The sequence below is a fragment of the Alosa sapidissima genome, chromosome 3 (genome assembly GCF_018492685.1).
Source record: "Alosa sapidissima isolate fAloSap1 chromosome 3, fAloSap1.pri, whole genome shotgun sequence".
Taxonomy (NCBI): domain Eukaryota; kingdom Metazoa; phylum Chordata; class Actinopteri; order Clupeiformes; family Clupeidae; genus Alosa; species Alosa sapidissima.
Genome location: NC_055959.1, coordinates 6,746,981 through 6,762,389, shown reverse-complemented (window position 1 = coordinate 6,762,389; position 15,409 = coordinate 6,746,981). Strand labels below are relative to the sequence as shown.

General features: G+C 42.2%; 1 protein-coding gene across 1 annotated transcript in view; it reads right to left on the bottom strand.

Moving 5' to 3' along the window:
- Positions 1 to 15,409, bottom strand: part of gsg1l (gsg1-like) — a 17,124-nt gene extending 1,715 nt beyond the window's left edge. The window contains exons 1-4 of the mRNA XM_042087108.1: positions 14,807 to 15,409; positions 10,321 to 10,368; positions 7,410 to 7,562; positions 5,347 to 5,458 (exon numbers count right to left, since the gene is read on the bottom strand). Coding sequence (XP_041943042.1) covers positions 5,347 to 5,458; positions 7,410 to 7,562; positions 10,321 to 10,368; positions 14,807 to 15,095 — 602 coding nt within the window. The 5' untranslated portion in view covers positions 15,096 to 15,409. The remainder of the gene's footprint in view (positions 1 to 5,346; positions 5,459 to 7,409; positions 7,563 to 10,320; positions 10,369 to 14,806) is intronic.

The window sequence follows — 15,409 nt, the reverse complement described above, 5'->3', positions numbered from 1 at the left end:
TCCACTGCATGGAAACTAGAAACAACGAGAGAGAAATGTGTTGAGGAAACAACATATATCCAAGTGTGAGTGAGAGAGTGAGAATTAAAGAGAGCAGGAGAGAGAGAAAGAGGGAGTGCAAGAAATAGACCAGATGGTAAAGGACAAATGAAGCAATTTTGGGGTCCCCTGATGGGCAGCGGCCTAACGCCTGCAGTAATTCAAGCAGGGTAAATACCACTTTCCTGCCTGTCAGGATGGAGCACTTATTTTTTTCCTTTCAAGAGATGCACACAAAATTACAAATCATCTCACAAGCACACTTCACTGCATTGCATGCATGCCCCAGTTCCATATGCATCATGGCCATGCATCTCCCAGAGCAGCAGCTGGGCTGGAGGGCTGACATGGCTGAGAGGCCAGGGTGAAATCTTCCTGGCTTAGCTTTCATCACTCAGTCCATCCAGTTGCACTCCTTCTTTGGTGTTGGAAATACATAGGAATGCAATCGACTGTCGATTTCATAGGTACTGTATGACACAACATTCGTTGCAAGGCTTAAGATATATATTTTCAGAACTGATTCACTGTTCTTTCTGTCACATTGTCAAAACAACAGAAGAGTCTACGATAGTTACAGTTAAAAGAGAATAGACAACTGTTGTTGACTAAGAAGGGAGTTGTTTTTTTTATTATTGTTTGCTTCACACGTATCTGTAGTTAGACGTAATTGTGTTTCATGTGAGTGACTAGAAATCCCCAAACAATCCAGGAACATACACAGACGGAGGAGAGAAAATCCTGTTAGCGACTCCGCAAGATAAAACAAACCATAGATCCCATTTCATGAATTACTCCTCCACGCTCACCGTTATGTAAGTAATTGACGCTTAGAAAAATCATAAACACAGACACATGGGCAGAGAGACTGTTTGTGTGTGTGTGTGTGTGTGTGTGTGTGTGAACAGGTTCCTCTCTCTGCCATAACTTGACCCTTACATAACACTTCCACTGGCCTCATTCTAATCACCACCCTGTCTCTCATCAGAGAGTATCTGAGACGACAGCTGATGTAGTCACCAATTACCTGGATTAACAAGCCGACCGGGACGGAGTGTTACTAATGAAGATATTACTCAGTATGATTACCACCAAATTACACATCAATTTGTAAGGCATGATTAATTTAATAATCAGTCAAAGGGTGTTATGATTTTGCTGTGTCTATAGCAGGGGTTAATGGCTAAAATTGCACAAGGTCCAGTAAGCCAACCCTCCTTGATGGAGTTTGGATTAGATGGGGGATAGATACCTACGAAATCATGCATTTTGCCAGGCTAAAAAAATCAGTTTGCAGTAACATATTTGCGATGACATACTCAACCAATCAAAACACATGTAAGCCTATCTGATTTTGAACACTGCTCTCTTCTCTCATTCAGGTTGCTTTGACGAAAATACAAAATCATTCATGAACACAAACAGGCAAATACAGTGCCTATGTTGGACATGATGAATGAAAAACAACGTGCCATAAACTTTTTATCTCTAAGTTAGCATTGTGAATACATTTTGAAAGCTTATAACTGTAAAATGCTGAAATGTCAGTAGCCTATGTGTAATAACACAGGACAGTATGCTAAACGTAATTAATGAACATAAGATTTCTTATATGCACATTAATATTCTGTAAATATACATATGAATTGTTATGAACGAGTTAAGTCCACACAGCAATAAGCATAGCACAGGCTCACTTACATAGAGTTGACTGATGCGCTAGACCTGTACTCGACACCAGAGGCTCTCAACCTTTTTGGGGCTAGGGCACACCAAAGGTCTAACTAACGCGCCAAGGCCGAACCACTTATTATAGGCTATAACAGGGGTGCTCATTCTTTATGACTACCTAAAACTGCCTTAATTAAGAAGCTGTGTCATTAATGCATTTAAAATGACCCTCTAGCCCACACATGGGCAACATACGGCCCGTGGGCTTTCCCTGACCGGTCCGCGTAAGGTCAGTGGAAAAAACAGTAGTCAAGAGCCTATCATAGAGATAATGCACGCAAATCAATATCGTTGCTTTTATTTTGAAAGCGACTGCTATTTGTACGCCCATACATTTGTGCGTGGATGCATACGACGTAAACACCCTCGCTGATGTGCTGGTGAATAGAATTTATGCTTCTGCGTAACAGAACAGTTGCCTTTACGTCGGCGTAAACCTTTCAAAGTTTTGTGTCTCCTGTGTCTGCGTCGCTCACCACCGCAACGGTTGTTAGAATGTCGAACTCCTACTGCTGCTCGTTGGCAATACGAAGTGTTCGTTTCAAAACGTTACTGACAGATAGACAGTTTACAATCGGATAACCCCGTCATGGTAACCAAAATATGTCCGAGTTTATTTGCAAAGCTACTAGCGACTAGTATGATGTTACTACCCACAGGTTGCTTGAAGCAGCGAGTTGACCAATCACAGTTTTGTGTATAAAGTTAAAGCAAAAACATAGCCTACATTTTCAAAATAGTTTTCTTTGTGCATGTTGATTAACTAATGACAGCCTACTATTGTCTGCTCCACATTTTCATATTTCTGCATAGAGTTAATTTAATGGTGTTAATGATTTAATGAGGAAATATTGTTAATGAAATGGTGGCACAGGCCTATGGTCTTAATGGTGGCACAGGCCTATGGTCTTAATGACTCATTCACATTTTCATGGCCTAGCCTAATTATATAGATATTGTACTACTTTTTTATATCAGTCTTTGAAAACTGAAAAAAAAAACATGTCAATGTCAAAAAATTATTTTCGAGAATGAGGATTAAATACTGGACATATATTAAATATTGCCGTTTTTCCTTCGTCTCCCTTACATTTTCCATCTGTTCTTACGAGTAGCAATCAAAACTATATGATTTACTTAATGTTATACAAGAACAGAACAGAATTGAACAGAATTGAGTTCAGACTTGAGTTTGGTATTTTGGGTCCGGCCCTCCTCAACAGTCCCAGTTTGTCATGTGGCCCCTTGGGGAAATTATTTGCCCACCCCTGCTCTAGCCTATTTCATGAGCCTGTATAAAAGGTTCCTCAAAATTCCACGGCACACCTCACTTTGCCTCAAAGCACACCGGTGTGCCTTGGCAAAGTGGTTGGGAACCTCTGGCCTACACAACATCCACTTCCATAATGAAATGTGCTCATACTAATCAAAAACACTTGGAAGCAAAGCAAAAAATGATATGCATTATGGTATTTACAGACTAGTGATTTTTTTTTTGTTACTTGACTAGGACAGTGAGAAGTCCCCACATTTGGAGTCTGCCAGTCGGTGACCCCTGCTCAATAGTAAGTGTATTTAAGGGATAAGGTCGAATCTGCTTGTACTTAAAAGCTATTACTCCATACACATCCCTTGGCCTCTCTGATCAAAGGCTCTTACTCAATCAAATTCCCTGTTCCATTCAGCCACTCAGCAAATAAAACCTGGTAGCATTGACAAACCTCTTTTCTTCTCTGCTCTCTTTCTCACTGTTCTTATTCTGTCATTCTTTTTATCTCTCTCTCACACACACACACACTTAACCTTTCTCTCTCTCCTCGTCCTCCTGTCTGCGCATTAAGGTTTTTACTCTATGGGGAGAGACTGCATTAATGAGAAGTGCTGAGTGAGAGGAGTCCATTAGGGCCAGATGTAAACGCAGCGCGCCACTCCATCCCCGAGCTCCGACTGACCGATTAACTGACCTACCGCCAGAAACCTGCCGGGGCTTCGGTTCGGTCTGACCTAGCCCGCCGTTTCCCTTGCTCGCCCCATTAGCCTTGACATTAGCTTCGAAGACGCACGCGCCGACACAACACACGTACTGCACCACACACAAACAAATACACACACACACACGCACACCTCCACCCATGTTCTACCCAGATGACACCAACAAGAAAGCACACACAAAAGGTGGTGAGAGGAGAAAAGGAACAAACGCTAATCCTTTTCTGTGAAGGCCAGATAAATATTCATTTTGGCTGGTGGACACTTAATGGAGGTGTAATGGGTTGTCACCATTTTTAGACAGATTGAGTGAAATGTTTACGGGGGCGGTGCTTTCCATGTACTGAGAGAAAGAGAGAGAGAGAGAGAGGGAAAGAGTTTGCTAATTGAATGTCTCTGTGAATATACTTTGTCCTGCTTCGATCAGGCACAAGGGCTCTCGGTGCTGTGTTCCTGTGATCACCACCTTTTTAACATTACAAAGACTGGACGGCCTGAGCTTTTAGAGAAGCACTTACAGGTATAGTTCCACTGCCTACTCAACAGATATCGCTCCAATAAACACCCTCCATCCTGAGTTACCCTACATCAACCACCTTTCACACCTACTCATTTCAATAACAATAAAGTGTAACATTCTATGTAGAATATCCAAGTCCAACTGGAATTTTGAAAGGTTCTTTTAGGGACACTCTACCGAAGAGTCTCAGGTCTGAATGTGCCTTTGTAATTAGGAGGCCAACCAAGGTATCTGATTTGGGTGCCCGTCATTTTCACATGTTCATTTTTGGAGACTATTACAGTATATCTTGATTGTCAGGCTCTTAAAAAGTGGAAAAAAGATGTCTCCACTTTTCTGCGATTTTAGTGGCCAATTACAACACATATCTATATAGAAATTACATGTTATTATTGAGTCATCAAGAATATAGAAAGCATGCCAAATCCAGGTTACAGCTGGCAACTATTAGGTTCAGTTTATGACGTTGTGGCTGCCCACTGAGCATCTTTTGCCCCGTGGCTGCACCCGCATCTAGTTATGTTGGTAAATGGGGAAACCCGTCTATTTTACCATTAGTATGCTTGAAGGATATCTTGCACTGTCTCTGGCAAGGGTCCTGAAACTCCTCACAGGGACTGTGCAGGAGTCACAGTGCAGGCTCTGCAGGAGTCGAGCAGGATCCATGTATACACACCCATGTCTACCCCGCTGAGACAGAGGACAGAGGTAACGGAGGAGGTGGGGTCATTTTGTGCGCTTTGAGTCGAACGGCAGTGCGGAAGAGAAACCTGGGAATAAGTTACATAAAATAGTGGGACACAATAGGTGCCACTAATTCGTCATTGCCATGAAGCCCCAAACTGTCGACCTGATAGTGTTCATGAGTAAAGAAGGGGCGGTGGAGTAGTAGTTCGTATCTGCACCTAACGGTCGTTCGGCAGGGTCCATTCCAAATTATGCCATTCGGCCGTCCGCATCACTCTGGTTAAAAGCGTTGGCTATATACCGGTCACTTTACTTTAAAATATCGGTGGTTGGTAGGTGGGTTATACTGTGTGCATCTGAGGGAGACGTGAGAAACTGACCAAAAGGACCAGCCGTAATCCCACGTGTGCGGTCGCCAATCCTCTGGTCCCAGGCTCACTGTAATCTGGAACACCTGCGTGTACATCATGTGGGCCACCATACCCAGGAGCCCTGAGGGAAAACACACACACACACACACACACAGAGGGAGAGATAGAGTGACTGATTTCCAGCTATTATTATCCTAGGCCTGCTTGTCTATTACACTGTATTTTGATTACTGACAAGATTAACTCTTCTTCTGAATGTGTTGGAAAGAGAAAGCTTACAAGTAGGCATACACAAATACATGTAAATGGCATTTGTTTATCTGTGTGTGTGTGTGTTCTTGTATAAGGACATACTGTACATTTCAAGAGCAATGATGTAAGCCATACAGTGGCTCAGATTTATGATGATAATATGATTAGGTGAATGGTTTGCTGTGAAACCAGTTTGTTGATTTGCTGAGGTATTATTAGTAATAAATCAAACATGTATGTTTCTTGTATGTTCTCCCTTTTCTAATTAACGACCGCAATGTGTGTGTATTTGTGTGTGTGTGTGTGTGTGTGTGTGTGTGTGTGTGTGTGCGCACGTGTGTGCGCGCGCGCGCAACTGGGTGACTTTGACCATGTACATTTTTGCAAATCACTTAACCAGTAACGCACTGAGGCCAATATCAGATTAATTGAAGCCATCCAAGCGTGACAGGCTGAAGACTTATCATGTATACTCTTCAATCCTCCAAAATGATTTCGGAGAAAAGCAGGTTTCACTGACGGGACGATTAAATTGAAACTGGAAAACCTTATTTTCCTGCTGTGCAAATCTATTTTCACCTAGCTTGTATTTATTTAAGCTTTCAGAATGTATTATTAAAATACAGATTTAAATGTGGGGGAGAGAAGTTGAGACCAACGGCAAGATTGAATACTCCTGTCTGACCCAGGACCTCCATTGCTGGCAGATAGGTAAGGCTAACCTTCAATTTCTTTATTAATCAATTAACTTGGACACCAAAGGACTTTTCCTCTACTTCTCACGATTACTAACTACTCATAGATGAATAGATATGTAGATCATTTCTTAATTAGGAATGCAATTTTGAAAATGTACCAAACTAATCTCCGTGGAGCTCTAGCTCAGGAGCCTTATTTGAAGGGCACATCTCAGTAGACCACTGAGGTGCATAAAGCTGTCTCCTCAGGACTGAGGCCAGGCCCGATCTCCTCCTGTGCCACATCAAAGGCCTCCATCCCCAGGTTTCATCAGACCAGTCCAAGTAGCGCTGCCTCCAGCTCTTACCGGGCATTAGGGGCCCGGCGGTGGAGAGGGAGGAGGAGCGCATGGGAGACGGGCTGCCACAGAAATCAAATTATCCCCGTACAGGAGGCAGCAGCTGTTGGGCTGGGGCACAGACTGCAGCGGTTTATACCAGGGGAGGGGGTGGGGGGCACCACTTGGAAAGACGAGGTTGTGTGTGTGGGGGCCGAGGGGGGGGGATGGCACTCATGAGACTGAGCCCTCACAAATAAAACAAATGCAGACGCCCCTGATCAGTGATCAGTAACACTATGATAGAGTGGGACAGTCAGAAGTACTGTCAAGTGGAGCACATTTGAGTGTAAAAGGTAGAACTGAATGCATTCATGCAATGCCAGACATAACAGTTGTTTAACTGATTATTTGGAATACAGATTTATTTTTTAAAATTATTACAAGACTCAGTTATTATCTGTACATCATACATTCTCTTACAGTACCAAATAATAACTTTAATGTCTTCAAAGCACAGAACACCTGAACACTGCAATAAATGTTACCTGTCTGAAATGTGTGATACACTAAACATACATAAACCTATTGGTTTTCATGGATGTCTTCAGAAGTAAACAAGTATGTGACCCCAGCCCTTGCAATTAGAAGCGCACACTGCACATGTTTTACTTTTCACAGCAGACTGATTTGCTCACATTTAAGTGTCACTGTGAGGGGGAAAAAACCTGGCTTGGTAAACCCTAACAAATGTCCTCAGACTTGTTTCCGGGAGGGTACAGTGTTAGTGCCAAACGGTGAGTACCTGAGAGAACCGTAAAGACGGCCGCAAAGGCGTTGAGCTTGAGTCCATCGATCACGTTGCTGGAGTGAAAGAGCTCCAGGCACATTAGGCTGAAGCCAACCACCAGCAGCATGATGTACAGCACTTCAGACACCACCGACAGCCAAAGGACACCTGCAGAACAATCACCATGCAAACACACACACACACACATACAGATGCACACACAAACACACACACACTTGGGTGAACAGCGCACCAGCGAGCTGTAACTCTCCGTGGCAGGCCTCTTCATATGCTCTGCAAGAGTTAGAAAACAGCAGCTCATCTCCACTTTTCACCATTAAGAACTGGACAGGCGTTTGATAGAGCCAAACCTGGAGCGATAAAGGGATGTTTTCCTATTGTTTTGGGCACGGAGCCTGAGCAGCCTCTGAGTACACTGCTGTATGAAGAATGTACAGCACAACTCACTGGGAGCGTGACAGCCGAAAGAAAAAGCACTTGAGAAGGAAAGAGGCGCCTAGAGACTGAAGCCACCTACTACAAGTGGGCAGATGAACAGGCCTATAGGAACACACAACACAAACACGAACGTGGGCTTGGTGATCACATGAGAGTCTCTTGTGGTAGCTCATAAATGGATAAAGAGAAAGAAAAAAGATTTTTTTTTAAAAGTATAATTAACAATAATAATAATATTTTTGGCCTTTTTATGCCTTTAATGATAGTGACAGTGGAGAGTGACAGGAAGCGAATGGGAGAGAGAGCAGGGGTGGGATCCGGAAAGGACCACGGGACGGGAATCGAACCCGGGTCGCCGGCGTACGGTGCAGGTGCCCCAGCCAGTTGCGCCACGGCTGGGGCTGAAAAAAGATTTTTTAAAAGACAATGCAAAACATCTATAGTTCAGATAGTCTCCTGAGCATACAGGTGTGTTATGAGTGACAGATGCAGCGGGAGATATTGCTCAGTTTCTCATTTCAGAGATACACACACACACAGGGGCCACCACAGATGTAAAGAAATATGCTGAAGTTACTCATTAGTGTCAGTGATGATACGAGTAGACAGACACACCTGTACAAATGCACTAAACGCAGGCTCTCTCGCATCAACAACTGTTTTTTTATACACACATTCACTTTGGTGCATTGATATCTGGGAACAATGCAAGCTGTTGTTTATCTCAAACCAAAAAGGGTTTGATACTGAAGGACTAGATAACCCAGAAAAAAACGATCCACATGTTTCACAAGAACATCCAGTCGATAAAAGCAAAATATACAAGTCTATTTACAATAACATTAACTTTGATCTACATTCATCAAAGTCTACTCAAGCCTGTCAGTTTTCCTTCTGTTCGCCACTTTCTGAACCAGTCTTTTGAAACTGTAGATTAGAGATGGACTACACGGCACATAGCAGTATGCATTAGAATGTGATAAAAGCTGGGAGCTGAGACATGACGATTTCGTGAAAAATGTAGCACGTTTGAAGTGCTCATCTTCATGAGTTCAAGAGCACTGATAAAAAATAAAAACCTCTCCTGTAACAGCCTGCTAAAAAGCATAAACCAATTTCAAGGAGCAGCTGTCTCCTTTGCAGGGACAAAACGTGCTCTCTGACATATCCATGATCTTTTGAATTGTGGTCAATTCTGGCTTGGGAGCTGTCAGTTTGAGATAGAACTGTAGAAGAGATTTTCACCAAAGTGGCCTCTAAAGGAACTCTGTATGAGGTGAGAAATTGCATTGGATTCTCAGTCAATTTTGTTCATTGCTGATTTGTGAGAAGATGAACAGGCAACCGTGGGGTGTAATATGACCATTTATTAACCAGCTCTCTTGTCACCTTTGAGTTATTTCTGTGTGTACCAGCAGGTCCCATGATAATCAGGCCACCCAGAGCAGTTATCGACCAACAGAGAACTGGTTCTAGAACTTGTTGCATTCCGAATTCTTTGAATCTTAGTTAACCAGCCTGTATTTCCACCAATTCCGAATAATTATTTCTTGGTGCCAGGTCCGAACCAACTTTTCAGGATTCTAACTGATTTGTTTTTGATTGAAAAGCTCCAAACAGTTCAACATCTGGAGAAGGAACCGGAATGGCGCCGGTTCTCTGTTGGGGGAAAAGAAGCACGACCATCGCTCTGAAGATGTAGAGGGTTACTTGACAGACAATAACAAACGCATAACTTGAACCAAATGAACGCTGGTGGCAGATAGATTAAATATGCTACACGATTTCCAATAAGATTTGCTTGCCTGATTCCTAAATATTCATATTCCACTTGACTGTGGTAATACATTCAGTATGTACAGAAACATTTTAGGGTTTAGCTGTAAGGAGATATTGGTAGGAGGCAAAGTCAGACCTCCTCAATCAATTAAATGAGGATACTTAGGAAAAAAATATTAGTCTGAGCTCTGCAAATGACTGGGAAATTTCAGCACTGAGGATATCAGTTTGGATTAACTACCATATGCAGTGAAAGAGCCCACTGAGTCAGGTATAACAGTATGCAAAAAGTGCATAGTTCAAGCAAGCATTATCATTATTGTAAAGGCATGCAATCCTCCCTTACGTTATATACAGTGCAATAGCTCAACAAACAGTTATAAGCTACAGTATATTGCAATATACATGTCTGTAGTACCATGTAAAACCTCCATATTCCAACTGAGCACATAAAATTACCTATAAATATTTGCATGATAACACAAATGATGACAGACAAAAATGACCATGAAAACACAACCATACCTTTGAAGAACAAACACAATTTCGGCATATACAAATAAAACACACTGTAAAGGAGAGTTGTCCTCATGATTGCTGGTAACATCTAGATAATAGATCTACTGTGCGGCGTTTGCACATGTAGTCGACATGTCAGATCGCTAAGCTAATGGCCAACATTACTCACCTCTCTCTGAAGCCGGGGCCAGATCGATAAAGCTCCGGCATTTCTCACCTGGGAAGACACAAGGCGACTACAGCATTAGCACGTCTGCGCAATCCAGTACAACACACAATATCACAAATCATAAGTTTCGCCCCAGTGCCAGGGAACATGGTCTTGGAAAAAGTCCAGTAAAAAAAATGTACAGTCAACCGGAACATGATTTCAGTCAGTGTGATAAACCAAAATGTGAGGGCAGTAAATTGAGTTACAGTAATGTGATTAAAAATTAATATGAAGTTAAAACTGGAAAGAGTTCAGCTTAGCTTCAAATGTAATACAACATAGACAGTATATAGTATAGTATTATAGTATAATACACAGTATATAGCCTACTCCTTTTGTTCATAAAAGTTGTTGTTTATAAAACTACTGTAAGCATCTTACAACAAGCAGTTTGCAATAATGGCATGTTTTGTGGTTCAGCAGCACTGTGAATTTACTCTGAATTATATGTAATGACATGAAACACGCACACACACACACACACACACACACACACGTTTCAGCTGAGTGAATAGGGTGCACAAAGCAATGGCAGTTTAAAACCAACACTATAGGCCTACTGTTCTTTTGGGACAATGATGTCCAGTGAAAGAAGCAAAGGTGACAGCAGCATGTGCTTTGATAATAAAGCTAAAGCAGATGGTGGTCAGTAAACTCTGATGCGCCAGAGAAAAATGGCCCTCCTCTTACCAATCATTTGTCACGCTGGAGCTTCTCCTTCCATTTTCCATTCTTAATTCATTTCCAAAGGCTAATGTGGGGGGCTCAGCAGTGCGCTCACGAAAATTTTAGTCCGATTACATAATTGAAAAATCCTTCCACAAGTTTCACTAAGACCAAATGTGGTGTAGAGTAAAAGATGACGGGAGAGGTTCGTGATGGTGAGCAAAAGTACCCACCATGGAGGATTTTATAGAACGATGTCCAAACAGAGTGAGCCGTAAAGAAAGGCACTTGTTTGTCTCACCATTTAATTAGCTGGCAACAGTTTTTGTTTAGAGAAACTGCCAGTGAAGTGGATTTTTTAAACTTGTTCCCATGGAATTGCCTGTTGAACACTCTCAATGATTCACCAATAAGTGATAAGTGTATATTGAACAGCTCCTCATCAGTGCCAGGGAGTTTCCAGGTATCGATCATCAAGAGAAGTGAATTAAATGATCATCTTTGTAAAAAGCTATATGGGTACTAGCTTCAGAAGCTCAAAGAGAATAATTCACTGTTTAAGTGCATGGGAATGTTAGAAATCTCCAGTGTCTCCGTCTTTGGCAGCAGGCCCTGCTTTGATCAAACTGCACTAGCGAGAGACTGCCACAGATCAGTAGGTGCGACAACCCAGATAATTCCTCTGAGGTTTCCACCATAACACAGACTCCTTCCTCCTCTATCCTCTTTTTTGTTTTTCTCTATTTTCTCTATTCTCTCCTTTTTTGTCTTTTTTTGAGTTTCTTCACATCAATACTCCCTCCAGCCCTACAGGAGTTTCACCTCATCAAAAAAGGAATACTATACCGCAGCCTGTTTCCCACCGAGGCTGTCTGTTGTCACATTTACAAGTGTTTGCACCCAGTCCGATTTACAGGCCAAATATAGATTGTCTGTGCAACCTTTCCAAAAGGGTGGCTGCCATCGCTATATTCTATGAATGGTAATCACAAGTAGTGTAGTTAAAGTTGACTGGAATGCCAAACAATCTTCAGCCCTACAACGGCCAGTGTTCTTTTGCTCACTGCGCCCCATTAAAGCAAATGTTTCTCTTCGCCAGTGATGTTATGGTGAAATAACATGACAGACGAGAGAGAGAGAGAGAGAGAAAGAGAGAGAGCGAGAGAGAGAGAGAGAGAGAGAGCAAGCCAAGGCGCTGTCAGGAGATATAACATGGAAAGGTACAATTATCCTGTAGCAATTTAGTTCCTTAGGCCCATGCACTTTCTAATTAGTAAAGATTTCAGGCTTCTGATTGAGACCTTGTGTATTTAATCTCTTATCTGGGGTTGTTAGAGGCTAATTGCTGTGCTAATGAATATGAATAGATTTGCGTCTGTTACCATCATTTTTTTGATCATTTTAAAAGTTGGCGAGGGTGAGAAGGGACTCAGGAACACTAATTGCTCTTCCTGTATGTTGCTTTGCTCTGATCTCAGCTGGATGCCATGTTTTTTTTTCACTCTGTCCTCTCGACAACAACATGATGATGAGTAAATGTGATGTGTTTTCATCACGCAATATATACAAGAACATCCCTCATTAGATGGCCACATGGTATCATCCTACAAGGTGTTGTTCTTAAAGGACTATGCGGAGGAGAAAAACAGCTTGCTAAAAAAAGTAAAGAACCAAAGTTGAAATGATGATATGACATATGTCTGAGGTGCTTTTTAATGTTATAAATGATCTTTTTAATGACAACCTCACGACAAACCAAATTGCCATGCTCAGAAGGGTTGTGTACCTCGAATGTAATCTTAACAGGATTACACAGCCCGTACCACACTGGATGGGATTCACATCAGAACAAACAGAACTAAAATAAGCTACAGTGGAATTGTTGGTATTTTTAGGATTTAGGATCTTGCCGTACACACGGCGAGCTTAGCCCCACACCATCTGTGGGTGCCGTAATATTTAATCAATGGCAGCATTATACAATCCCAAATGTACGCCTCCCGAATGACTCTCGCTTGCAATTCTATATTCGATTTTGATATCAAATATGTTAAACGCTTTCAGATTTGGGCTGGTACTGAAAGAAAACACCATGTGTCAAGAGCTACATCTGTTCCCACAGTGCAGATAAACACAGGCCTTGTAGACCTTTAACGGGGCTCTAATATTTTGTTTGATGTATTATGTTGACAATATTTCCCCTTAAATGCTGAACTTCTTTTATGACCTTTTTTTATAACTGAACATGGCTGGATGTGAAGCTAATGCAGTAACCAGAGTGAGCACTTTGAGTCTCCACACACCAAGGTGCCATTTCATATTTTTTTCAGGACTGAAAACAAAGCCTACCACATCTCCCAAACTATTAATGTTGCAACAAGCAGCAGAATTACACAACATATATGGTGGAAATTGCTTTGCATAATGGAATAAGTTGGTGGCACATCTGTAAACATCTGCCCTATCCTCCTCCTTATTTTATGTCCTCCTATTGTTGTTAAGCACTTGCTATTCTTGTTAAGCAATTCATATCACAGTTTTGGATGATGATGGGTGCTTTTTAGATAGAATCTGATTGAGTAAATACATTTGATTAGCTGAAGCACACACACACACACACCGCACACACACACACACACACACACATACTGTACACACACACACACACACACATTTTCACACCCACAGGAGCATTTTGGCACCATCAACATTTTGGATGCCCTCTGGCGTTGATTTCTTGTATTACAACTAAATCAAGTAATAAGGCTCTCCAATTACACACTGAGTATTTTCTGCCCAGTTTGAAAATGATGAACTTCTGCATATTCAGAGCCATGGCGACTGAACTGGTTCAGCAGACACTAAGCTAATCTGCTATATGAGCATTTAATGAATTCAGAGAAGGCAGTAGGCTACTAACCTCCACCAGGCTCCCATCACATGCTATTGGGATATCACAAGGTTCCAGAGAGTGTTGTGAAAGACATTTTAAATTCAAATGAAACGGGCAAAAAAAAAAAAAACATCATTGTACCAGCCGTCTTTAATTCACTCGACATTCTTTCTGCAACCATTTCTCTACCACCTATTCTGCCCAGGCCTGAGGATGGCACTGCGTACAGTGAGCAGATTGTCCGTGTAAACATCTTCTACTCTCTCTCATAACAGCAACTTCTCTAGTAAATAGATGACACCTGTCCAGAGCTGCGAGCCAACCCAGTTCCACTGATACTTGTGTTCAGCCAGCAAGACCACTCCTTCGGCTAGGAGCGCAGACTGTGTCATCTGTCATTAGTAACAAATGGTTTTGATGAAATATTTTTTTATTGTTATTATTTGCTTGAGGTGAGATTTGGAGGGTTAGCTTTAGGAAATCAACAACAACAAAAAAGAAAAGGGGGGGGGGGCAAAAGACTCCATGGTTATGACTTGTTAGTGAGTGATGGACAATAATTCACATGTTGGGATTTTTCCACGTCATTTTGGTTAGTCTACCAATTCCTGTTGACTGCTTTAGACATGAAGACACTACATGTTACCTGCGCTTTAATGGTCTTTAAAATTTCCTTTTTTCCAAAATCATCTAACCTTAAGTTACATTTTCCTTAGTTGCTATTTGTCTCTCTGTACATGCACTTCACGCAATGCATTTCTTTAACCTCCTACTCAAAAGACAAAATTAAAATGGATTCTGATTTTGACAGAGTTTGCAGGAGTTTAGGTATCTGTTAAAAACTAAATAAATGGGTATGTAGGCTAATGGATGCGGGTGTCTCACCTGCCCCATGGATGTTTTCCTCGCAGGAGTACCAGATTCCCGTGTGAAAATATCTGAAGAGGAACCTGTCGTCTCCCGTTTCCCAGCTGTAATGCACTTTGCTTTGGTCAGTCTCATTGACCCCGTAGTCGATGCAGTTATGCCGCCTCTCTTTGCTGCAGTTGGGCTTGGGGACCCTCTGAGTGCCCTCGCACCAGTACGTGGTGATAAATGCCGTAGTGGAGAAGAACAGTGCAATAAGATTCAAAGTCACGGACAGCAAGGCACGGCATTTTCGAGTGGTCTTCATTGTCCGCGGTTCGCAAGACTCGCTCCGACGTCTGACACAAGTTCATGAAAGCAGCAGGTAGACGATGCGGCTCACCAAAGGAACACGGTGCAAGTAAGTGACGGAAAAACACCGGAGACGACGAGGCACTCCTATCTTCGCTGAAATTTTGACGATTGAAGTTAAGCCTCCTGAGACCTGGTGAGAATACCGCTCTCCCGATAACTACACATGGGTCCCTGATCTAATTAAAGTGCGCACGAAGCGCGCTACCCGCGGAAAGGTGTGATTCCAGTCAGTTGTAGTCCATACTCACCGCCACCGTTACGCGCGCG